The sequence below is a fragment of the Thalassophryne amazonica genome, chromosome 15 (genome assembly GCF_902500255.1).
Source record: "Thalassophryne amazonica chromosome 15, fThaAma1.1, whole genome shotgun sequence".
NCBI classification, from domain to species: Eukaryota; Metazoa; Chordata; class Actinopteri; order Batrachoidiformes; family Batrachoididae; genus Thalassophryne; species Thalassophryne amazonica.
This window is the reverse complement of record NC_047117.1, coordinates 6,239,641-6,266,170: the sequence shown is the minus strand read 5'-3', so window position 1 is coordinate 6,266,170 and position 26,530 is coordinate 6,239,641. Positions and strand designations below refer to the sequence as shown.

The window sequence follows — 26,530 nt, the reverse complement described above, 5'->3', positions numbered from 1 at the left end:
TGTTTCTGGAAAAGCTGTAGAACTCTGGGAAACACAATCCACATGACAGGAATGTTGAGTGTTTGCAGGACCGTTTGTATAGTACCAATATTTAAAAGAAAATAAAAATAAATGAATTGCAATCACTTCACATTGATCTTCTTCCCCAGATGAGCAAATTCAAAAAATTTTACATATGTGATAAATTGTTTCTTACGCATCTCTGTGCAACTTCTCTTCATCCAAACACAAGTCGGCGCTCACGACCTGATCTCACAAACAGCTTAATCGGTTTCATGATTTGAAATTTTTTAACTCACTTCCTGCTCACTGCTCGTGTTTTTCTCTTATTGGTGGATTTGATGTCGGTCAGGTCACATTGAGAGTCTGTGATTCTTAACTGTGATGATAAAATGTTAAGTAATTGATGTGAATGTGTGAATATGAGCACATAAATTTACCTGATCCAAAGTTCAGACTCACGGTGGAGGTTTGGTTTCCAAAAATGTTTCGGGCCTCACAGTAATAATTCCCACTGTGTTCAGGTCTGATCTCAGTGATGGTCCAGACAGGTCCTGATGCATTTAGAACCTTTTCATTCTTCTTGTACCAGGTGTAAGTAGCTGCTGGGTTCGCGTCACTGACACAGGTCAGATTCATTGAACGTCCCTCTGTGATGTCACCAGATGGACTCACAGACACCAAAGGAAGCTTTGGAGCATCTGAAAAAAATTATGAAATTAATGATTGACTCACTGAAGCAGAGGGAAAGTTATGAACTCTGTTATACCCCCATCACACATACACCGATTGAGGCCGAATGTCGTCAGAATGACACATCCGGCCACAACAGGGAAGTATTGAGCTGTGGTCTGAAGACCAACGGACGGCAGTCTGTGAGCATCTACATATTTGGTCCTATTCTCTCGGCTGTCCCAAGTGTGTTGCACATGTTCAAAACACTCTTGGTGCCATCGAGACGGGACGCACATCTGATGGTGGTCTATGTGCAGTTTTTGCGTCATCTGATCGCAGTCTACATATTCTGACGGCATCAAAACAGCATCTGAAACAATCTGATCGCAGCTGATTGAGCTCTGAGATCGATCCGTCACAGGAAAGCCTGCCAGCATGTTGTGCCACGGATGTCCACCTCCACTGGACCCCGGCCAGGAAGGGGTGACACGTAATAACATGTATGTGGCACACATTCATCATGTACAGTGGGTGTGAACAGGGTGCTATCAAACCAAAAGCACCGTGTGCCGCTGCGCCTCCCCATGGTCTCATGTGCAGTAATCTGTCATCGCACGCGTCGTAGCTGAATGGATCTCACCGCTGTAATATACATATTATTACTTGATCACCATCTCAACTCTGTAGGAGGTTTGATGTGGAACTTATCACCAGGCCGTGACAACATTATTAAACATGAATCTCACTTCCAGCATGGAACAGGAACAGCGCAGAGCACACAGGAGTCACACCACAGCCTGTAGTGAAAAGCCTCACCCCGGCTGCTGTGCTGCAAATAACCACAGCAAAAATAAAATCCCATGTGACAATCCACCCGATGTGCTCCTGAAGTGAGCAAAAAAGAAAAAAAAATTAAAGTTCGCTGGAAAGGCTGCGTCTGACGCATGGTGTGACTGCTGCAAAGGTGTCCAGTGGCATGCATGCACGTGTTCCCTGCGCACACACGTGCATGGTTAGTGGCTCATGCAGCTGTTATGAACGCACACACACACACAGCTGAGTGATCATTTCAGCACGCACGTGAGGTCGGTAGAGGACGAGCGCAGAAGTGATTGCATGAGTGACTGAGTGACCACACCATGTGGTGTGAGTCCAGTTCATACGTTGGTTGAACTCCGATGTTCAGTACCAGCAGGTCCTGTGCAAAGGGAGGAGCACAGCGCTGCCTCCCACTCCGTCCCGTTTGCCATCCAGACGTTTGGACAGTGGGCAGCATTCAGCGCCTTTTATGGTCGTCTGACGGCAGTCTGTGTCATCTCAACTGTTGTCTACATAAGCTTTGTGGACGAGGTAGTCTGGCTGCATTCTGACACTGCTGACCACGCCTCTTTTCCAATTATAGCAATATTTACCATTTCAGCCTGGTTCCTGCACATTCTGGCTATGAGTGACGGGGCGTTAATGTCTGAATAATAAGAAACTTTATTATTATATAATATCCTGCAGCCTTCTGTACAACTTGCAAGGCGCTCAGTACACACCAGGAGCAACTTGGGGATGATGCAACATATGACAAAAGTTGACGTTTTAGGCAAATTGGTGTAAAATTTTCTGGATGAGATATTCGCCAAATTGCAACACTGCGTACAATGATTTCAAACCTGTACAGAATGAGGATGTATGAGATGGCGCCATTTGTGCAAAACTCAGATAAACTTAAAATGGACAAAATATTGATGGCGGTCTAACTCAAAACATCATGTGACATAAAAACAAACCAAAAAAAAAAAAAACACTTAACACGCTAAAAGATAAATTCATCCCAGCGTGAATGACAATTTATAAATGTTGAATAGAAAAAGGTTCAATTTCCACTTTGTCTGACTGTGTTAAAGTGTGTGTCAGCAGCTCTCTGCTGCTCACAGATTAAAGATACTGTATGAGGGTTTGAAGAATTTTGAGAAACCAAACTGCAGCTTCTGTGCACCATGACACAGCTATTGCATATATAACGGGTGGGAAAAATGGATACAATAGCATCATATTTAATTTTACAATATGAAATCGATTTGTTTATATATTTTTTAAAGTCCAAAAATCAATACAATAGCTTGCTGGTTGAAATGAGGTGGACGTCAATTCAGTATTTATATCACTCCAAATAAAAATATAAGTTGCCCCAAGGTGCTTCACAGGAATTACCAACCTCATGTAGTACACTTTTTATTCAGCAGAGGGCGCAATGTATTGTAGAAAAAATGGCAGTTGAGATATTTCTCCGGACATCACATTGAACATGGGTGATAATTTGTTTGAGGGAGCACCAGCCAGAGAGTGCAGAAGTTAAGAAGGGGGCCGAGTCTTTACTTGTGTGTTTAATTTGCTTGGAGCATTTGGTAACCAAACGTGGTGGGTCGAGGTGGTGCGTCAGATCAGCCGTGTCTCTGGAACTCACACTAAACCGCTGCTTTCTGAGCAGGCCACTGCACTCTGAAGCATTATAGTGTGTAAAGACTGTAAATCATCACAGCTGATCTGTGGTCTGTATGGACCGCCCCTCACTGTTAAGTTCCTCTGTGGCCCAGTGTCCAAGTTCTATGTTTGCTATCTACAAATAAACCAATAAGACTACTTTTTTTGATGAGTTATGGAGTTAGTTTGTTGCTGTATCCCCTTTATATCCACTGCACCCCAAATCTTCATGGCCAGGGGGGACGAGGGGTTGTATTTTTGGCCTTGTGTGCCCTGTGGCTGCAACGGGAACCATGAAGGCCCAACAGGAACCCTGACTATGAGCAGGCTAAAGGGGCTCTGCTGAAGCAAGAAGTCCTCAACAGCAGATCAGTCAGTGGAAACATAATATGTCAAAAAACAGTCAGTCGGTGGTGAAATATGGAGAATTTGGGTTATGGGGGTAATTCACACAATATCAACAACATGCAAATTGAGTAGTAGCCAAGGAGTTTTATTAAACCATTTATTTTAGGTAGTATGTACAGTATTAGTGCAGCAGGTAAGTGAATATTTACTGAGGGTTCCTTCAAATGGTGATGCAAGCACCAAATTTGGCACATATACTCCTTAGACATTACTCTTTTAAAAATGTCAAGAGGCCACATGAACTTTCAATAGGTGGCCAAGAAGGGGTCAATTGAAGAATTACACAGGGGTCAAAATATAAAGGCTCCAGTCATATTGAAAGGTATTCCATATTATTTGTCTAATCATAAAGATTCCAAAAAGGTATATTTTGGACTATCTGTGAATGAATGTTATGGAGTTATGGGGTAAAAACAGCAAAAGCACTGAGAAAGGTACAGCGGTCACAGGTTAAAGTTGCTCCAATTTTGGTAAAACGTGGTGCAAATTATTGGTTGAGCTAATAGGATTAATAAATGGAATAGTTGACTGTGTTGCGTGCTTGGTTTGCAAAGTAAAGGTTAAGCAATGTCGGCATCCATTGGATTCTATGACATGTGACATATGTTACCCTGTAACATGATAACTAAGCATGATACATGATGCAAACTATTCCTTTTTAAAACCATGTTCACTCAACTAATAATTTGCATCACTTTTTACCAAAATTGGAGCAACTTTAACTTTTGACCCCTGTACAAACTGAAATTGACCTTTGTCACCATTCTTGCTGTTTTTACCCCATAACTCCAGAACATTCATTCACAGATAGTCCAAACTATACCTTTCTGGAATCTTTGTGATCAGATAAATAATATGGAATACCTTTCAATATGATTGGAGCATTTTAAAATTTTGACCCCTGTGTAATTCTTCAGTTATTCAGCCGCCTATTGAAAGTTCATGTGGCCACTCTGCATTTTTAAAGGAGTAATGTCTAAGGAGTATGTGTACCAAATTTGGTGCTTGCATCACCATTTGAAGCATTTTTCAGTTATCTGCTGCGCTATATGTATTTTTTAAAGCAGAAACATCAGATTTCTATCCAACCCCGTTTTTGAATGTTGGTTTGAGTTTTGGAAAAATAAGTTCCACAGTGAAATCATTGAAGTAAACTTACACACTGAAGCAGAGCGGTAATCCTCAAATCCTTTCAAAGTGCACCAGATTTCAAATCCAGGATTAATCCATCTTTTATAATAAATTCCAGTGTGAATTTTCTGTCCATTATTGAACCAGACAAAGGAAGAATAAGGTGGATTACATTCACTGTGACACCGTAGAGACACATAAGTGTGAGATGAGTTGCTGGTTGATGAGACGACTTTGACCTGAAGAGCTGAATCGAAACAGGAAACAGCATCATCACTGATCATAAAACAATCTGACAGAAACAACATTAAAACTCTGAGCAGGAAATTAAACGTCATGATATCCAGAAAAAACTTAACTCCAAAATTAATATTATAAAAATGTCCTCTGTGAGTGTAAATACCGTTAGGACCATAAATAATTGGACACAATTGTTTTGATGGGGATTTTGTCATTACCCATAATGCACTGTAGCACAGCACGATGGACTGTGCGTGCAGTTCCAGTGTGTCTCTTTGCTGATATGTGTGGGTTTACAGTGATGAGATCACTAAAGCTGCATTTTTAGGAGGGATCAGAGCTCAGACAATGAACCATTATTTTTATTGAACATGTTTATCAGTTTCTCAAAAATAATCCATTGAGCTCAGTTTCCTTTGTTTCTTTCTTTCTTTTTTCTTTTTTAAAATCACAAACCTGGTTTAAGGATCTGCAGTCCCTTGGCAGAGGTATGCTCCCTGAGTGCCATTTTACTTATTATTAATTGATAGGTTTTAAAAGGTAAAATGTGATATTTATATTTTCAGGTCAACAGAATGTAATGTCAAAACAAACCAGCAGGGGCAGAGGTGGCACTAAAGCCCAAGACTGCCCGTCCACAAACACAGGACACGCACTGTGCATAGGGCCTCATGATGTGATGGGGCCCTCATTTTATGCCATGATGCGTGCCGTAACGTCACCATGACATCTGTGCACCATTTTGTCACTTTGTGTCAAACACACTGCACCTGCGTTGACCTCAGAGCGTCAGTGTGTTGGAAAGTGTCGACACAGCAACACCAGGCGGTCAGAGCGATAAAACATTTCTCTCTTCTGTCCTTTGCTTATACACCAGGTGTGTTTCTGATGGGTGGTGTATGTGATGTGATTTCCACATCCTGTAAGTAAGCGTGTTTTTCTGTGTCTGTCATCTTCGTGGTCGGAGAAAATTAGAATAAAGATCCTGCTTTGAAGGCTCATAGGAGAATTTCACTGAGGGCCCTAATTGGACCAGGAGCAGTCCTGCTGGAGCCTGGACCTGCAGTTGGGAGAGACGGGGTTCACCATGGACATCCTGCTAGTCTGTCACACGGCCGACACGTGGAGACAAACTCTGCACAGAAAGGGCCAGGCGGGACACAAACCCACAACCTTCTCGCTATGAGGGAACGGTGCTAATCACGAATACATCACCCCAATACAAACATAATCTATCTTACTTTAGAATTTACTTTAAAAACTATTTACGGGTGTGTGGCCGTACAGCTAATCAATTAGCATGACAACATTAAAATATATTGGAAATTCATTTTATTTTTCTTCATTTTTAGAAATCTTCTTGTTATTTAAAAGCTATTAATCTGAACTAACACAGAATCTTCATCTGAACTCAGAGATCTTTAAATGTTGATCAGGAACAGTTTGTCACCTGAACCTCAAAATACAGAAATCACAAAAATCAGCAGATAAGAATCTTCTGTTCAACATTTGGAAATGAGTGAAAATGTTACCTGTGACAGTCAACGTGACTCCAGGAGAACCTGTCCAGCTTCCATCTTTATGGTTTGTTGTGAATCTGAACTTGTATTCAGCTGAGTCGGTCTTTCTCAGGTTCTTGATCTGCAGAGTGCAGACGTTCTGACCAGGGAGATACTTCACCCGACCTGAGTACTCAGGGTCTGAACTCAGATCCACATCTTGGTTATTTTTATTCTTTTTCACAGTCCAGAATCTTTTTTCAACACTGATAGAAACAGAATTCCATGTGGATGGGTATGTGTATCTGCAGGGCATTTCCACTGTGGATCCTTCCGGTGCACAGATGCTCATAGGTCTATAAGTTACACTCCAGTCATCCTGAGTCTGAACCACTGCAACACACAGCAGAACACAAACCAGTCATCAATCTGATTCAACAAACAGCTCGAAAACACACAACTTCCTAAAACGACTCCAGATCCACGAGCTCCCACTGTAAGTCAGTGAGAACTAGAAGAGCACTTAGAGTGCAGCCTCCAGCAAACATAACACACCCAGTGACAGACACTTTCTGTTGTGTGGGCCACTGAAGAGGAGGTACTGCTGGCCCATCACCACCAGAGGGCGCCCTGTCTGGAGTGCGGGCTCCAGGCACCAGAGGGCGCTGCCGCCTCACAGGAGCAGCCGGGGTGACAGCTGTCACTTATCGCCTACGACAGCTGTCACCAATCATCTGATCAGCAGTGGTATATCAGCAGGACGACATCTCCACCTCTTTGCCGAGATATCGCTCTACCTTGAAGGTACCGTTCTCAGCCGACTGTGTTGTCTTTTGTCAGCATTAACACTTTGTTACTTTTGTGCGTGAAATAGCAGACATTCTTCCGACGAGAGGAGGAGGTGGTTTTCCCGCCATACTGGTTGCTGGGTGCACACGCACCCACCTTTAACTGTTTTTTGTTCCTCGCCAACAGTACCAGATCCGACACGCGGAGGCAGTGGCCACCTGGGAGTTCGGGACTTGGCGGCTCCAGTATTCCCGGGGTTCGGTGGCGGAGGAAATCGTGTGGTTCCGGTTCTGCTTTGGACAGACGTCTCTTATCTTCGAGCCTGCCCACGTGACACATTGTGTGAATTGACTTCTTGTCTATTGTTGTAATCTGTTGTGTTTGTTGTGCTTTTTGTCACAACAGTAAAGTGTTGTTATTTGGCTACCTCCATTGTCCGTTCATTTGCGCCCCCTGTTGTGGGTCCGTGTTCCTACACTTTCACAACACTTTCTGTTGTTTTAGTCTCAGGATGTCACCACAACCGAGTCACAATGAAACAATCAACATGTGCTTGTAGTCCAAATTTAACTCGAGGGTTTTAATCCTAATCCAGATGAATTCATCATCTGCTGTGAGAGAACAGAAAATAAATTAGTGTTGTGTGGAGACAACAGGTATCTAGTCGGGTTACTGTGAGCGTTACTCGGTTCAGCCCGTTGACATCACGAGGTCTGATCTCCAAAACTGAACGACTCTTAACGTCTGTCACAGGAAATGATTTCAGCAAATTTTTTTTTTTTGATATAAACTGTGATAATCCTGCATAAACAGGTTTGTGGACAATTTGTGCTGTTATACTTTTTGATTTGTATTGGTGAGAATTTGGGCAGTAGTTGTAGGTTTAACCCTCTCGGTTCCATGGATGGTTTCTCGGTTGAACCATGTTTCAATAATTCCTGTTTTAAATGGTAAATTGACTGCATTTATAAAGAGCTTTTCCATCTGCATCAGATGCTCAAAGCACTTTACACATCAATGCCTCACATTCACCCCAATGTCAGGCTGCTGCTATGCAAGGTGCCCACTACACACCGGGAGCAACTAGGGGATTAAGGACTTTCCTCAAGGGCCCTTAATGATTTTCCAGTCAGGCTGGGATTTGAACCGAGGATCCTCTGGTCTCAAGCCCAACGTATAACCACAAGACCATCACCTCCCCTCCCCTGTTTTAAGGTACTTTCCTTTAGGGCGCCTTCACACATAGTACAACTAAGTACATATCAGTACGACTAACAGTGGAAGAGCTCATATAAGCGAACTACAAAACCATCAAACCAGTGGGCAGGCGTACACGATGCCGCTGCGACAGTTTTGTGCACACGGGAACACAGTGTGAGCATCACGCAGCTCCTGTGAAAAAACATAAATAAAAAATTCAAAATACATGCTGCAACGGTTTCATGCATGTGGGAACACAGGGCAAGCAGCTGCGTGATGTGTAACCACATCACGCAGCTGCTGTGAAAATAAAAAAATACATGCCACCCACGGGATTCAAACCTGCACTTTCCAAAAGCTCTGATTACCAGTCAGAAACTTTACCACTGAGCTACCATTGCTATCCTGTAAAAGGTGTGGGAAAACACCTGATATCAAGAAGGACATGGACGTATTTAAGAAAAAATAAAACCACACACCATATAAAACACCGCATTTTATTGAATCCCTCTTTTAAGCGGACAATACAAGTATGATCCATCTGTTCCTCTGGAGACGACCCATGGTCACAGACGTACAGTCATGAAATGACATGAATGATAAGCAGTGCGCTCTTATCATGTCCACATCTGCTGGCAGCTTTATTCATTTATTTATGGTTAATGTCTGAGGTCAAAGGTCTCATACTGGCCACTTCAGTGGACCTCCTTGTTCTGCGGCAACTGAACATGAGAACAAAATCGATCACTTTGGCTCAGAGTATCCGCTCCAGCTGAGCCAGACACCACAATCAGGATCCAGCAGCTTGTGAGTCAATACATTCTTCTATTAAACTGGAACATAAAGGTAAACCATAATCTCTGTGTTTTATGATAAATATGATGAACATTTTTTTTTTTACTTTATTCTGATACAAACTAAACTATTAATCACACAGCGCATCCGAAAAGTAGTCATAGCTCTTCATTTTCCACATTTTATTATGTGACAGCCTTTTCCAAAAATTGAGTAAATGCATTTGTCCCTCAAAATTCAACTCACAACACCCCATAATGACAACATGAAAAAAGTTGAAAGAGCGCAACCCTCCACCAACACTAGTTTCCAATTCCACAAATTTTTACCTTGGAAAAAATTTCCAAGGTGAAATTCTTGTTAGAAGTGGCTTTTCATAAGCAAAAATATAATACAAAATATAGGAAATATACAAAAGGGCTTTTCAATGTTAGAATCAAATATCTGCTAAATCTGCAATATGGATCATATGTGGATCAAACTTAGTCTGTTCATTGAGAGTGCCAGTTTGCAGCTCATTGTCACAAATGAGAGTGACTGAGGCATTTTGGATTGAGATATAATGCAAAATGTACACCAAATGGGCTTTTCAATATTAAATTAAAATGTCCACAAAATCCACAATCCAGATCAGATCTGAATCAAACTTTGTCAGGTGATAGTGAGTGTCAGTCTGCACCTCACTTTCAAATATGAGAGTGATTGGGGCACGTTTGATTAAGATATAATGTAAAATAGACATTAAATGGGGTTTTCAATGTTAAATTTAAATGGTCACAAAATCTGTATTCTGGATCAAAACCAGATCAAACTTTGTCTGTCGATAAAGAATACCATCCTACATAATGGTCTCAAATATGAAAGAAAATTGATCTTTTTTGACAGTGTTATGAATTTGTGAAAATAGGGATTTTTTCAATTTTCCAAGATTTTTCCTGACTCTGACCATTGAACTTGAAAATTAAACCACTACTTGCCTATCAGCATATGAATCTTCAGTAAAAATGTCCTAATGATACATGAAAAATTGTGGGCTTCAGGCTCTTCATAAACACACAAACAAGGGCAAAAACATAACCTTCGACTTTGTTTGGCGAAGGTAATAAAAAAACTGAGAAATCGCATGTACATAAGTATTCACACCCCTTGCTTGATACCTTGTTGATGCATCTTTGGCAGCAATTACAGCCTCTAGCCATCTTTAATATGATGTCACAAGCTTGGTGCACCTATCTTTGGGCAGTTTGGTCCATTCCTCTTTGCAGCACCTCTCAAGCTTCATCAGGTTGGATGGGGAGCGTCGGTGCACAGACATTTTCAGATCTCTCCAGAGATGTTCAATCAGATTCAAGTCTGGGCTCTGGCTGTTTGAAGAATTACATCAAAACTACTTCACAGATTCTCACCAAATTTGCACCACATTAGGGCATAGAAGACTCCACTGAATTTTGGAGGTGATCCGGATCCGAATTGGCGGACGTCAGAAACCTCTGGTTACTCTCATTTTTAATAAATTTGCCAAACCCTAAAAAAAAAAAAAAAAAAAAAAACCTTTTTCACATTGTCATTATGGGGTTCTGTGTTTAGAAATTTGAGTGGAAAAATAAATGTCATCCATTTTTGAATAAGGGTGTAACGTAACACAATGTGCACTGTACATATCATCGTTTGTTGGCGCTTTGTACCAAACATGAGGCACCATTTAACTGAATGAGTTCATCAACTGCAATCAGCAATGTATTCCAACATAAAGTCTCAAAAACTGGAAACACTATTTGAATCTGAACTAATTTTTCAACAAAAGCCAACTTCCTCTTTAAACTGTATGAATGTCTAGTAAATATCCAGTACCTGCCAAAGAGAGGAGGACGACAAATCCACTGGCTGCTGTTACAATCATCACTGTCTCTTCTGTACCTTCAAATTTTTAAAAAATAAATAAATAAATAAATAAACAGTTCGGTAACGTGTACTTTAAATCATGTGGGTCAGTTCCAAACAGGAAACATGTTTCTGTCTGACAGAGTGAGTTGTAGGGCTGAAAGATGTAAATGGTTTTATGGTCTGAGTTTGACTTCCTTCCTGTTTTCATCATTGATATGCATGAATCAGTGGCTACTTGGTTCATGTCCAGCAACAGAAACAAAGAAGCGACTCCTCAGAACAGTAGACAGAACATGTAGATCCAGTGCCAGGGTTCTGGTGGGTCATTCCATGTCAGGTCAATGAACAATCTGCTGACCTCTCAGGATTTTGTAAACCTGTGTGGGATCATTAGGATTCATTTTTAACACCAAGAACTCATTTTTTTGCTCATGTCCTCTTAATTTGTGAGTTACACACAAGCGATTTTAAATGGCCATATCTCAGAAGATAACAGTAGCTGGAGGACTGGTTGTGGTGTCATTTTAAAGCTCTGCCCAACCTTTTACGAAACGTCTTTTTCAAAAGCATCAACCGTTTTTTATTAAAGGTTATTAAATGGAAAGAAAACATGGATGTGTGAGTGAACATGATGTATACAGTTACATACCCTGACAGAATTTGTAGGGGGTTTGGCCATTTTTTAGATAATATGAATGATAACACAAAAAGTGTATTTTCCCCTCGTGGTTGGTGGTTGGGTGAAGCCATTTATTGTCAAACAAATGTGTTTACTCATTAAATCATAATGACAACAGAAACTACCCAAATGACCCTGAACAAAAGTTTACATCCCTCTGTTCTTAATACCGTGTGTTGCCCCCTTTAACATCAATGACAGCTTGGAGTGTTTTGTGGTTGTTGTGGACGAGGCTCTCTGACGGTGAAGCTGCCACTGAATATCTCTCTAACTTTATTTGCATAAATTATGAAGAATTACACTCAACAAAAATATAAACGCAACACTTTTGGTTTTGCTCCCATTTTGTATGAGATGAACTCAAAGATCTAAAACTTTTTCCACATACACAATATCACCATTTCCCTCAAATATTGTTGACAAACCAGTCTAAATCTGTGATAGTGAGCACTTCTCCTTTGCTGAGATAATCCATCACACCTCACAGGTGTGCCATATCAAGATGCTGATTAGACACCATGATTAGTGCACAGGTGTGCCTTAGACTGCCCACAATAAAAGGCCACTCTGAAAGGTGCAGTTTTATCACAGCACAATGCCACAGATGTCGTAAGATTTGAGGGAGCGTGCAATTGGCATGCTGACAGCAGGAATGTCAACCAGAGCTGTTGCTCGTGTACTGAATGTTCATTTCTCTACCATAAGCCGTCTCCAAAAGCGTTTCAGAGAATTTGGCAGTACATCCAACCAGCCTCACAACCGTAGACCACGTGTAACCACACCAGCCCAGGACCTCCACATCCAGCATGTTCACCTCCAAGATCGTCTGAGACCAGCCACTCGGACAGCTGCTGAAACAATCGGTTTGCATAACCAAAGAATTTCTGCACAAACTGTCAGAAACCGTCTCAGGGAAGCTCATCTGCATGCTCGTCGTCCTCATCGGGGTCTCGACCTGACTCCAGTTCGTCGTCGTAACCGACTTGAGTGGGCAAATGCTCACATTCGCTGGCGTTTGGCACGTTGGAGAGGTGTTCTCTTCACGGATGAATCCCGGTTCACACTGTTCACGGCAGATGGCAGACAGCGTGTGTGGCGTGTGGGTGAGCGGTTTTCTGATGTCACTGTTGTGGATCGAGTGGCCCATGGTGGCGGTGGGGTTATGGTATGGGCAGGCGTCTGTTATGGACGAAGAACACAGGTGCATTTTATTGATGGCATTTTGAATGCACAGAGATACCGTGACGAGATCCTGAGGCACATTGTTGTATCCATACATCCAAGAACATCACCTCATGTTGCAGCAGGATAATACACGGCCCCATGTTGCAAGGATCTGTACACAATTCTTGGAAGCTGAAAATGTCCCAGTTCTTGCATGGCCGGCATACTCACCGGACATGTCACCCATTGAGCATGTTTGGGATGCTCTGGACCGGCGTATACGACAGCGTGTACCAGTTCCTGCCAATATCCAGCAACTTCGCACAGCCATTGAAGAGGAGTGGACCAACATTCCACAGGCCACAATTGACAACCTGATCAACTCTATGCGAAGGAGATGTGTTGCACTGCATGAGGCAAATGGTAGTCACACCAGATACTGACTGGTATCCCCCCCAATAAAACAAAACTGCACCTTTCAAAGTGGCCTTTTATTGTGGGCAGTCTAAGGCACACCTGTGCACTAATCATGGTGTCTAATCAGCATCTTGGTATGGCACACCTGTGAGGTGGGATGGATTATCTCAGCAAAGGAGAAGTGCTCACTATCACAGATTTAGACTGGTTTGTGAACAATATTTGAGGGAAATGGTGATATTGTGTATGTGGAAAAAGTTTTAGATCTTTGAGTTCATCTCATACAAAATGGGAGCAAAACCAAAAGTGCTGCATTTATGTTTTTGTTGAGTGTACAATCAGTATGGCACCCTATGGTAAATCTGTATGGAGTAGACAGTTCTCAAAAACTGAGTGACTGTGCAAGAATGAGACGAGTGAGGAAAGCCACCAAGACACCCAGACAACCCAGAAGAAGTTATAGGCTTATGTGACTGTGATAGGAGAAATTGTGCACAGTGCAATTTTTGCATTTTGCATCGCCACTCTTGTAGGAGTAACAGGAAGACAGAGGACGGGAATGAGAGGAACAGTAGCAGCCAGTAAACCAGTATGTCTGGTATTTATATTTATATTTGATACTCTGTGTGCTTCTTACCCTGTGTGCTGCTATACAATGCTGCTGGAACCTCAATTTATCTGAGGGACTCTTCCCAAGGGATCAATAAAGTTCTATCTAATTTTTCACCAAAACAGATCAAATCCAGGTTTGCATCTCAGATTTACCTTTTGGCAATTTGTCACTTAACTTTCAGGTCTTTAAGAAAATCCTCGTCGATACCACTTCATCGTGAAGTTGTATAACTGGTGATACAAAATGCAAAGTCACGAATCTGTTGTGTGAAAGTGTAATGACACGGACCCACAACAGGGGGCGTAAATGAACGGTCAATGGAAATAAAAAGTAACACTTTTAATGTTGTGAAATGTGCACAACGGATACAGATACAATTCAATACTACAGTCAATTTATACAGTTGGTGTCGTGTGGGCAGGCTCGAGGATAGGAGACGCCTGTCCAGATAGGAGTCGGGACCTACACGATTTCCACCGCCAACGGATCTGGAACACACCGGAGCCGCCAAGTCCCGAGTCACCAGGTGGCCACCGTCTCCAGCTGTCAGATCGGGTACTGCTGGCAGGAAGCAGAAACAGTCAAAGGTGGGTGTGTGAGCACACACCCAGCAGAGTTCTGATGATAAAGGGGAGAAAACACCACCTCCCACTCTCACAATATCCACAGTTCCTGCAGATCCCAATTTACACTTAACCGCTGAGGAGCGGGAACGCCAACTCCTCCCGACTTCTACTACCTCAGCTCCAGCTGCAAGTGTAATGGGTTACGTCTGCAAACTCAGAATAGATAATTAAACAGCTCTCCAAGCCTAGATGCAAAGGACGTTACAACTACGCTTAGCTGCAAGCTTAATGTGTGCAAATTGCGCAAGACGGCTGAGTCGTTTACCTGAATACTTCAGATGATTTCTCGGCAGGGGTGTGGTGTCTTCTCCAGGCTTTTATGGATGGCAAGATGAGATGAGTGACAGCTGTCAGGGTCCCTGTAGCTCCTGGCGGCGAACTGCGCCCTCTGGTGCCTGAAGCCCGTCTACAGGCAGGGCGCCCTCTGGTGTTGGGCCAGCAGTATCTCCTCTTCGGGTGGCCCACACGACAGAGTCAACACCTTAGAAACTTTTCCAGGCTTTTTCAGTGAAATCCACATATAATTTGTGCTATTTAAAAATTATGGTAGGAAAAAAATACTCCATACGCAAAAACATGTACAAACATACCATTTTAATTTTTTTCTCCTCCGTTGCAGCCGTTCTCTGGCTCATTTCACCAGCGAGCAAACGGCACATAAAGCAGAAGTCCTGTTGCTGTACATAACCTCATATTGTTTAGACACTCAGCAGTAAAATGTTGAGGTTTGCGAATCTTACAAGAAACCACAGAATTCTGCAGAAAATCGTGTGTTGAAAATTACGCAGAATGTTAAAAATGTGAAGTGTGCACTTCCTTTTTGCAAAATTTAAAATGACTAAAAATTGTCACCTCTGTTCCCAAGTTTCTTGTTTATAACAACCAAAAATAAACCCTTTAGAAAGACTATTCTGAAGTAGAAAACTCAGTGTCGTACATGTCAGTACAAACATACGTACATGCAAGAACACGACTTTGCGTGTTTGTGCGGTACTCAGGTTTCAAAAGGAGATTAAAAAAAAATTGATAAAGTTTCAAGTGGGAGGTCGGGTAGTCACATGTTTTGGGAGACAACATCGAGCAACTTACACAAGAGCCGCTGAGCATCTTGCTTAGTCTTAAGGCCGCCGCAGTTAGACGTCGATTACGACAATGATGAAGACGTGTCAACGTCAATGTTTAAATTTTTTTTTAATGAATTTACCTTTTATAATTCCAGCATACTTCAATTCAAAAAAAAAAAAAGTGGACATGAGAACAACTTTTTCTTAAAACCATCTAATTATTAATGATCCAAAACCTGTCGAACGTTCCGAGTCATCAGTCTGAGAATTCTTGATGCAAACTGTTTTTTTTTTACTTCACAATTGAAACTGTTGTTTTGGAGAAAAATGAAACATTTACTTGTAGATTCATCAACTAATCGGTAAAATAGTCGACGATCCAAAACAGCGACCGCTCACACTCCAAGGATTTTGAGGAACTGAAGGTTTTACAGAAATGCTTGTATTAAAATGAATTTAGGTCTTAAGAGTATCAGAAGGCTCAGCGGTCCGTCCTCAAACCTTTTTTCCTGTTCTGTGCACAAGTTCCTTCACTGTGTTGTGTTGCTTTGGAGGAATTGTCAGAGGTCGCTGTGGTGTCTCGTCTCGACCTTGTTGGTCTGGGCTGCGGCTGAAACTGCGCTTCTTGCCACAGAGACCGCCTGTGGTCCTCCAGTAGACGGGCTGATAGTCATCCTCCATCTGGACCTGCACAGACAGAACCAGAACCAGATGTTGCATCACACTGACAAATAATGGCCTAAATATGAGTTAGGCCATTATTTCAGGAAGGTGATGATATGCAGGATGAAGCACAGACACCAACACAGTCAGACGGCGTTACAAAGAAAGAAGTCACTTTTACAACATCATGAACTTCACATCAGCAGATTCTCAGAAGACGGGGCGATCGGTCAACATCACTCCTCTGCAGTGACCATCAAGAGCAGAGGTCACCAACCCTGCTACTGGAGAACTCCTGCCCTGCATGTTTTCTAACTCTCCCAGACAATTCACTCTATCAGGTGTTCCAGTTTTAATCAATCAGGTGTGACTTGAGTAGGAAAATGTGGAAAACATGCAGAGCAGGTGCTCTCCAGGAACACGGTGGGTGACCCCTGATCAAGAGGAATAACAGCACACAAAACACTGTTTTTCAAGAGAGAACCAACAGAGTAACAGAGAGGGAGCTAATGTGGTCACGAGCAGCGAGCCCTTTGCTTCACTAACAGACCCAGAATTTAGATATAATGAGGACGAGACCTGCTCCATTGTTAATGACAATTCGGAAGCAGAGGAAAAAATAGTTTGATACAACACAAGCATGTCAATCATATGAAAGGGAAAACAGACGAGTCTTTAATTTGGACTTAAATGACTCCAGAGAATCAGACGGTTTTATCTCAGCAGGCACATTATTCCATAGAACAGGTGCATGGTAAGAGAACGCTCTGTGCCCTGCTGACTTCTTTTTAACCTTTGGAGCACACAGTAGTCATGCATCCTGAGAACGTAGAACACAGGATTTTGATGACTTAACTGTTGAATTTAAAAATCTGAAGTTGTGCATTTTCTTGCAAATTCTAAATTCAGCTCCATTTATATTTTATTGAACATGAGAAAATGTAAATGCATATTCTAAGCTGAGATGCTGAGACTTGTGTAACTGGTAGACGGGGTTCGATTACCCTCCAAATGGTGCAATTTCAAGTTGCAAATTGATAAGCTTAATGGAAATGTGTATTTTGGAATAAAAAAAAACTCAAATATCACAAAAATTACACTGAAAAGTGTTTGTCCCAATCTCCAATAAGAAATCAGTCATTTTCTACCTCCTTCATTAGAGAAATAGGAATAATAAAAGAGCCTAATTGCAACGATGAACAGCCCGACACCAAAAAACTGGCATTTATTGTACTTGTTTTTAGCCTGAAAATGGTTCAATGCCAAAATTAACTGGAAGTCTGACTCAACCCAAACTTGACCAGGAGGTGATGGAACAGACTCTGTATCCTGCATGTTTTTCTGAAGAGTTTCCTTTTTGTTGTTGTTTTTTATGCTGATTGTTGCATTGAAAAAGGTCAAAAGTAAAATGTGATTAAACCCCCTAAAGTTAAACTCCAGAGGACAAATCTTTAATCATGCTGAAACTCATATTAGGATTGAAGGTCTTAAACCAAAAATGTTAAAATGACACTAAACATTTTCATTGTGAAATTAAAAGTCAACTAGCGTGTTGCCCGTGGGGATCCTTGAGCTCTCGATTGGGTAATGCTTATAAAATAGGTAGATGCCATTTTTCAAGTGTGGGAATAAATGAAGCAAAGCTTTTATAATGAGTTGGAATGGTGTGGGAGTCCAGAATGTAGTTAGCAACATCCATTGTTCAGTAATGTTAGTTAATGTCCGCAGCTTCTCCAAAAATATTAGTCCTATCGACATTCCATTTTGGCAGTGTTCATCCTTGACTCAAAATACATAAGCATGCCAAACAAATGTCAGCTCTCCCCAGTTTCTTTGTGATCGAAGTTACGTGCATTCATGCACAGCTTCTGTAAGCAGGTGCTTTTAATTTGACAAAAAAAAAAAAAAGCCAGTGGCTGAAGACATTACAACCACTAAAGTTTTCACTGATGGTACCAACATGAGACTTAACTCCCTCATGGTAACAATCAATCAATCAATTTTTTTATATAGCGCCAAATCACAACAAACAGTTGCCCCAAGGCACTTTATATTGTAAGGCAAGGCCATACAATAATTATGTAAAACCCCAACGGTCAAAATGACCCCCTGTGAGCAAGCACTTGGCTACAGTGGGAAGGAAAAACTCCCTTTTAACAGGAAGAAACCTCCAGCAGAACCAGGCTCAGGGAGGGGCAGTCTTCTGCTGGGACTGGTTGGGGCTGAGGGAGAGAACCAGGAAAAAGACATGCTGTGGAGGGGAGCAGAGATCGATCACTAATGATTAAATGCAGAGTGGTGCATACAGAGCAAAAAGAGAAAGAAACAGTGCATCATGGGAACCCCCCAGCAGTCTACGTCTATAGCAGCATAACTAAGGGATGGTTCAGGGTCACCTGATCCAGCCCTAACTATAAGCTTTAGCAAAAAGAAAAGTTTTAAGCCTAATCTTAAAAGTAGAGAGGGTGTCTGTCTCCCTGATCTGAATTGGGAGCTGGTTCCACAGGAGAGGAGCCTGAAAGCTGAAGGCTCTGCCTCCCATTCTACTCTTACAAACCCTAGGAACTACAAGTAAGCCTGCAGTCTGAGAGCGAAGCGCTCTATTGGGGTGATATGGTACTACGAGGTCCCTAAGATAAGATGGGACCTGATTATTCAAAACCTTATAAGTAAGAAGAAGAATTTTAAATTCTATTCTAGAATTAACAGGAAGCCAATGAAGAGAGGCCAATATGGGTGAGATATGCTCTCTCCTAGTCCCCGTCAGTACTCTAGCTGCAGCATTTTGAATTAACTGAAGGCTTTTTAGGGAACTTTTAGGACAACCTGATAATAATGAATTACAATAGTCCAGCCTAGAGGAAATAAATGCATGAATTAGTTTTTCAGCATCACTCTGAGACAAGACCTTTCTGATTTTAGAGATATTGCGTAAATGCAAAAAAGCAGTCCTACATATTTGTTTAATATGTGCTTTGAATGACATATCCTGATCAAAAATGACTCCAAGATTTCTCACAGTATTACTAGAGGTCAGGGTAATGCCATCCAGAGTAAGGATCTGGTTAGACACCATGTTTCTAAGATTTGTGGGGCCAAGTACAATAACTTCAGTTTTATCTGAGTTTAAAAGCAGGAAATTAGAGGTCATCCATGTCTTTATGTCTGTAAGACAATCCTGCAGTTTAGCTAATTGGTGTGTGTCCTCTGGCTTCATGGATAGATAAAGCTGGGTATCATCTACGTAACAATGAAAATTTAAGCAATGCCGTCTAATACTACCTAAGGGAAGCATGTATAAAGTGAATAAAATTGGTCCTAGCACAGAACCTTGTGGAACTCCATAATTAACTTTAGTCTGTGAAGAATTTTTTCTCTAATAGTTCAAATTTTGTTAGCAAAGAAAGTCATGAAGTCATTACTAGTTAAAGTTAATGGAATACTCAGCTCAATAGAGCTCTGACTTTGTCAGCCTGGCTACAGTGCTGAAAAGAAACCTGGGGTTGTTCTTATTTTCTTCAATTAGTGATGAGTAGAAAGATGTCCTAGCTTTACGGAGGGCTTTTTTATAGAGCAACAGACTTTTTCCAGGCTAAGTGAAGATCTTCTAAATTAGTGAGACGCCATTTCCTCTCCAACTTACGGGTTATCTGCTTTAAGCTACGAGTTTGTGAGTTATACCACGGAGTCAGGCACTTCTGATTTAAAGCTCTCTTTTTCAGAGGAGCTACAGCATCCAAAGTTGTCTTCAATGAGGATGTAAAACTATTGACGAGATACTCTATCTCACTTACAGAGTTTAGGTAGCTACTCTGCACTGTGTTGGTATATGGCATTAGAGAACATAAAGAAGGAATCATATCCTTAAACCTAGTTACAGCGCTTTCTGAAAGACTTCTAGTGTAATGAAACTTATTCCCCACTGCTGGGTAGTCCATCAGAGTAAATGTAAATGTTATTAAGAAATGATCAGACAGAAGGGAGTTTTCAGGGAATACTGTTAAGTCTTCTATTTCCATACCATAAGTCAGAACAAGATCTAAGATATGATTAAAGTGGTGGTTGGACTCATTTACTTTTTGAGCAAAGCCAATAGAGTCTAATAATAGATTAAATGCAGTGTTGAGGCTGTCATTCTCAGCATCTGTGTGGATGTTAAAATCGCCCACTATAATTATCTTATCTGAGCTAAGCACTAAGTCAGACAAAAGGTCTGAAAATTCACAGAGAAACTCACAGTAACAACCAGGTGGACGATAGATAATAAAACTGGTTTTTGGGACTTCCAATTTGGATAGACAAGACTAAGAGTCAAGCTTTCAAATGAATTAAAGCTCTGTCTGGGTTTTTGATTAATTAATAAGCTGGAATGGAAGATTGCTGCTAATCCTCCGCCCCGGCCCGTGCTACGAGCATTCTGACAGTTAGTGTGACTCGGGGGTGTTGACTCATTTAAACTAACATATTCATCCTGCTGTAACCAGGTTTCTGTAAGGCAGAATAAATCAATATGTTGATCAATTATTATATCATTTACCAACAGGGACTTAGAAGAAAGAGACCTAATGTTTAATAGACCACATTTAACTGTTTTAGTCTGTGGTGCAGTTGAAGGTGCTATATTATTTTTTCCTTTTTGAATTTTTATGCTTAAATAGATTTTTGCTGGTTATTGGTAGTCTGGGAGCAGGCACCGTCTCTACGGGGATGGGGTAATGAGGGGATGGCAGGGGGAGAGAAGCTGCAGAGAGGTGTGTAAGACTACAACTCTGCTCTGCAGAGGAGACAAAACAATAATGACGGCCAGTGAGATTTGGTCAAAGTGACAAAGTTTTTTTTGTTTTGTTTTTTTAATTCGGCACACAAAATATTTACATAGAAAAAAAAAAAAAGAGAACAATTCCACAAAGCATAAACAAAACTAGTGAGTCTGAAAGTTGCTTCAGCCCACACATCATCAGTAATGATACTTTAATGAAGGTGAGGGAAGTTCAAAAGTGTCCAAATGACATTGCTTTTTGTGTCCAAAGTGGACAAACTGCTGAGCCTTTTTCTGTAAGACACAAAATGGTAAATCTACAGAAAGTGGACTACAAAAACTTAAGGGGGGAGGTGAGGGAAGCCACCAAGACACCCACACTAACTCTGAAGGGGTTATGAGGGCCGGCGGCTCTGATTGGAGAGTTGCAGCAGAACAACTTGCCCATGTGCCATCTGAAAAAACTCAAACCCATGTAGCTCACTGTAATTGGACTGTAGAATTCACTGGAAAATTGCTGCTTTGGTGCGTAAAAGACGCTGCCCACAGAGCTACAACTTCACGGCAAAGAGTCGGAAGTGACTGCTTTTTTGTTTTGCTAACTTAACTTCAATAATCAAATAGAGGAATGTACAAGAAGCTAACTTTATATTGACAACATATGTTAAATCAGAACAAAGTTACCTAAACAGTGTGTTTGTGTATATACATATATATGTTAAAGAATCTTGGAGTGGAATAACAGCTGAAAGGTGCCACAAGTTGGTTGACTCCATGCCTCGCAGATGTGAAGAAATCATGAAAAACTGTGTTTATACAACTAAATACTAGTTTAGTGATTCACAGGATTGCTAAAAAAAAAGCAGTTTGAACATAACAGTTTTGAGTTTGTAGCGTCAACAGCAGATGCTACTATTATTGTGAACACCCCCTTTTCTACTTTTTTTACTAATAGCCCAATTTCATAGCCTTAAGAGTGTGCATATCATGAATGCTTGGTCTTGTTGGATTTGTGAAAATCTACTGAATCTACTGGTACCTTGTTTCCATGTAACAATAAGAAATATACTCAAAACCTGGATTAATCTTTTTAGTCACATAGCACTACTATTATTCTGAACACTACTGTATGTATGCATGTATATTTTACTATCTCCAGATTGTGGGAGCTCATTCAAAAACAAGAATTAAAGTGAAGTTAGTTTTTGTGACACATTTCTGCAGAAATACAAATTTAAAACATTCTGCTGAGGTTTTGTGATCTTTAAATAACTGATGGGGAAGTGACTAATCATCTTCATTTCTGCTACTTTCTAACTGTTCGTGGGCAGTGACAACTACGCCGAGGCCGTCTGCAGGACAAGTCAGGAGACAGGTCACTTCTTCAAAACTGTGGTTCCTCTGATATCTGCAGTGAGACCTTCCACTGGTCTGGGACTGAAGCATCAGAGCTGCTGATGATCCATTCTAAACAGAACTGAACCTGAAGACAGTGCTGCCACATGGTGGCAAGATGTGGTAGTGCAGGTAACCCCTACCTTTAGTGGAGGAGGAGGAGGTGAGGACCGCCTGCACGGTGGTGAACCTCTCCAACAGCTCCTCACTCTGCTGTTTTTCAAAACCAAACTCCTGCAGTTTGAGTAAAATATAATCTGACTTCACGGCTCAGTGCGGTTCTGTCACATCAGAAATGTTCTCACACACGGATCACATGACCTGTCATCAAAAGCATCTAATGTACCAGTTCAAAAGTGTTTATTTTTTTAAGCAGAATAAGAGGTTTATTTTCCCAATTTAAATTAGCATAAAATTAACAATAAAGAAATCATGTGTTTAAGTATTTACTGTAAACAGGTAAAAGTTCCACATCTGGTCAGAGACACAACTGTAAGGTGATTTTTTTTTTTTTTTTTGTCTGTCAGACCATCTTAATAAATAAATACTTTTGATTTTGTGAGTTTTACAGTTCTTGAGTTTTAGGATGTGGGAGATTTTGTGCGCAGACAGACGGAAGGACGGCAATTTCTCTTGACGAGCACAATAATTAACAAAAGTCAGTCTGATGAAATGATACTGACTGTATGTGAGGTTGGACTGTTAGTTACACAAATAAAAACTTTTCTGTAATCACACCTAAAAGGTGCACTTTAAAACTCAAATATAAATTATTTATATGTTGAAGTTTGATTTCTTTTTTAAGTTGTATAATTATTTCCAATTAATTAAGATTCAGATATTTAAATTTCACTTATTTGTAATCTAACCTATCAGCAACAAATTTTATTTTTCTATTTACAAAATGAACATGGGGGAAGTGACGGTCTAGTGGTTAAGGTGTTGGGCTTGAGTCCAGAAGATCATGGGTTCAAATCCCCGCCTGACTGGAAAATCACTAAGGGCCCTTGGGCAAGGCCTTTAATCCCCTATTGGTCCCGGTGTGTAGTGAGCACCTTGTATGGCAGCACCCTGACATCGGGGTGAATGTGAGGCATAATTGTAAAGCGCTTTGAGCGTCTGATGCAGATGGAAAAGTGCTATATAAATGCAGTCCATTTAACATTAACTACGAGCTGAATTCAAATTATTTCAAAAGAGGTTGAGATGAGAAAAAAGGAAACTAATCATTTTATCACCAGACATATCTCTGGAATTGAATTTTTGTTGTTTTAACGGATTTGACATGTTCACACTGTTTGGTAAAGATCACGTCAGTACCGCTTACTTACGTTTATTTTCTTGCCTTAGTGTAACTCAGTGGACGCCTGAATGAGGTTGATTTGTGTGTGACCCCTCATTTGGTCACAAGCTCTTTTTCTCTTCCTCGCTTCCTTCAGCAGCACTTTTTGTTGCTTTTTCACCAGGATAATAATGTTTTCGTTGACTTGTTCTTATAGCTGATAGCTAGTCTGTGCCTCGATAGAAGGGCGTGTCTTCAGAAACCTAAGACTTTCTTCTTAAAAGGACACTGGATCAGTGTCCCTGATGATGTGAGGCTGGCTTCCAAAACCATAACATTAAGGTAAAAATGTTGCATAGTTCCCCTTTAATTCACGCATATATCATAGCTGATGCTCTTCATTAATAAATGCTGTGACACGTGGACCATAATTTCTTCCTCTGTAAACGCTGACACGCTGCACTTTCTGAGGAAAAAAAAAGCCACTCTGTGAGCAGATGAACTCCCGTATAGCGCCACCAACAGTTCTCGAGTGGACACGACTTCCACGAACAACGCAGGACACAGAGTGTAAGTTAGTGTTTTCACGATCACGTGAACAAAAGCTTGAAGTAAACTGACTCTTTAGTCTGTGGAACTAAAACTGATTTCTCTTCTCGGCCTCACGAGGAGATTTTTGGTGTCAGTTTTGGAAGAAGTTAAGACTTTGGTTCGGTGATGAGCCGCTCACCATCAGCTGAAGGACCCGACAGTGAAAGAGTTTAGAGGAGGCTTCCTGACAGGCCGCATCCAGCTCCAACACCTGCTGCATGGCCTTCTCCGCTTCACTGTATCGCTGCAACACACACACAATTCTTGCTTTATTTTGTGATGTGATGTTATAAAATGGCTGCAGCCAGAAGCGGCAAAAAGAATGAATCCATCATAAAGTTTCACATTCTGCTCTGAGTTTGATTTCAGTAAAAAAAAAAAAAAAAAAAAAAATTTATATTACACTTCCACAAGCTGAAGTGTTACAGAGAAGAACGTCAAAGTTTGGTACCAGTACTGAAGGGATGGAAGCTGAATTGGGACAAAAACAGTAAAGTGGATTTAAGTCACGTGATGCTGATAGTTTCTATTATTTGACTTTTATCTGATTCTGGCATCAAAAAAAGTCTTTAGAGTAACATATTTCCAAGAGTATAAATTGCTTGTTTGTTTTTTTTGTTTGTTTTTTCAGTGCAGTATATTTTATATATGAGTGCTTATTACTAATAATAATTGTGAATCAGTGTATTATTCATTTCTTTTTCAATATGAAAACAATCATAAAAAAGGGGGGAAAAATACACTCATTTTTCTCAAGATTGTTTCCAAAATAATAAAACTGATAATGACTCAAAACGTTAATTCTGTAATAACTAGCATAAAGGGACGTGGCTGTACTTAACTGACAGCTACCACTGAGCATTAATTTTCTGAAAAGACATTTTTGCAAAACATCTATGCCCACCTTAAAAAAAAAAAAGTTTGAGTTTTATTTCTCTTTTTTGGGGGGGGGGGGGGGGGCACTGTGAATTTGTAGACAACTACAAGTTTGCCAAACCTTGAAATAATGAGTGTATATCTCGTTTTTTATTTGGTTTGTTATCATTTGTTTTTGGTTTCATATTGAAACGTAAATGATACACTATTTATTTAGGTCTTTCCCAGGAATCAAAGTACTAAACACAATAAACCCCATTAATAAAAAGTACAAATTAACGAGCTGATAATATAAAAGAAAAGTGCAACTTATACTCCAGAAAATACTGTCAACCTTTAATCTCCCAGCAAGGCTGCAAAGTACAATACTGTATTTTTTTCCACACTTAACACAAAAATATATCAAATATAACTGTTTATTTTATTCTGCTGAGTTAAAGTGTCGTATTTATGATGGAATATTGTTGCCAGAAAAGCTGGAATATTCCATCCACTTTCAATACCCGCTTACTCCAATTGTCACGGGGGTGTTGGAGTCGATCCCGATCCCAGTGGTCACAGGGCGTGAGGCGGGGTTCACCCTGGACAGGACGCCTGCCCATCACAGGGCCACATGGAGACACACACACGCACACCTACGGACAATTAGGGAACAACCCCCTTGTGTCTTATGATTTCTGGACGTTAATGCTGGATTTTACAGTCGCAAATTCGGTTTTACTGAATAGAGAATAAACAGAATACACACACGCAGATATAGAGCAGCTTATTAGATGCCAACCTTTAACCCCATCAGTGCACATCCTTTACGGAAGTATCCCTTTGCCCAATCGGGTGCCAGTTTAATGGATCTCTGTGCATCTGTCAGGGCGGCGGTATACTGCTCCAAAAACCAGTAACAGTAAGAACGATTCCCAGAAAACCTGAGAGGCAGGAGGATGACAAAAAGACGGAGATTATCTGCAGAGGAAGAGCAGAGGGTGGAGCTGAGCCGGGGTCAAAGGTCGGCTTACCTGTGGTCTTTGGGGTCACAGTAGATGGCAGCTGTAAACGTTTCCACTGCCTGGCTGTACTGGCCGCGCTCAAACATGTGAATACCCTGAACTGGAGTGCGCGCGCACACATACATACACACACAAAATAAATAAATTCTGTGCAACTTTTGAATTTCTCAAACATTTGTGCATATTTAGTGTGTTGGACTGGGACGAGCTCTCTTAAAAAAAAAAAAAAAGACAAAATTAAATGAATTTAGTAAAAAGCACCAATGGGGTGAAACATCTTAAATATAAAATTCAACGCAACTTG

General features: G+C 40.9%; 2 protein-coding genes across 2 annotated transcripts in view; both read right to left on the bottom strand.

Annotated features, from left to right (window-relative positions):
- The window catches only part of LOC117525758 (B-cell receptor CD22-like), a 46,577-nt gene extending 35,405 nt beyond the window's left edge, over positions 1–11,172 (bottom strand). Inside the window, exons 1-4 of the mRNA XM_034187692.1 lie at positions 11,061–11,172; positions 6,459–6,818; positions 4,715–4,933; positions 441–701 (exon numbers count right to left, since the gene is read on the bottom strand). Coding sequence (XP_034043583.1) covers positions 441–701; positions 4,715–4,933; positions 6,459–6,818; positions 11,061–11,109 — 889 coding nt within the window. The 5' untranslated portion in view covers positions 11,110–11,172. The remainder of the gene's footprint in view (positions 1–440; positions 702–4,714; positions 4,934–6,458; positions 6,819–11,060) is intronic.
- A 4,979-nt stretch (positions 11,173–16,151) lies between these two features.
- The window catches only part of LOC117525755 (DNA polymerase interacting tetratricopeptide repeat-containing, protein of 47 kDa-like), a 19,338-nt gene continuing 8,959 nt past the window's right edge, over positions 16,152–26,530 (bottom strand). The window contains exons 5-10 of the mRNA XM_034187689.1: positions 26,236–26,326; positions 26,004–26,145; positions 24,486–24,590; positions 22,562–22,707; positions 22,397–22,430; positions 16,152–16,343 (exon numbers count right to left, since the gene is read on the bottom strand). Of these exons, the coding sequence (XP_034043580.1) occupies positions 16,152–16,343; positions 22,397–22,430; positions 22,562–22,707; positions 24,486–24,590; positions 26,004–26,145; positions 26,236–26,326 (710 nt within the window). The remainder of the gene's footprint in view (positions 16,344–22,396; positions 22,431–22,561; positions 22,708–24,485; positions 24,591–26,003; positions 26,146–26,235; positions 26,327–26,530) is intronic.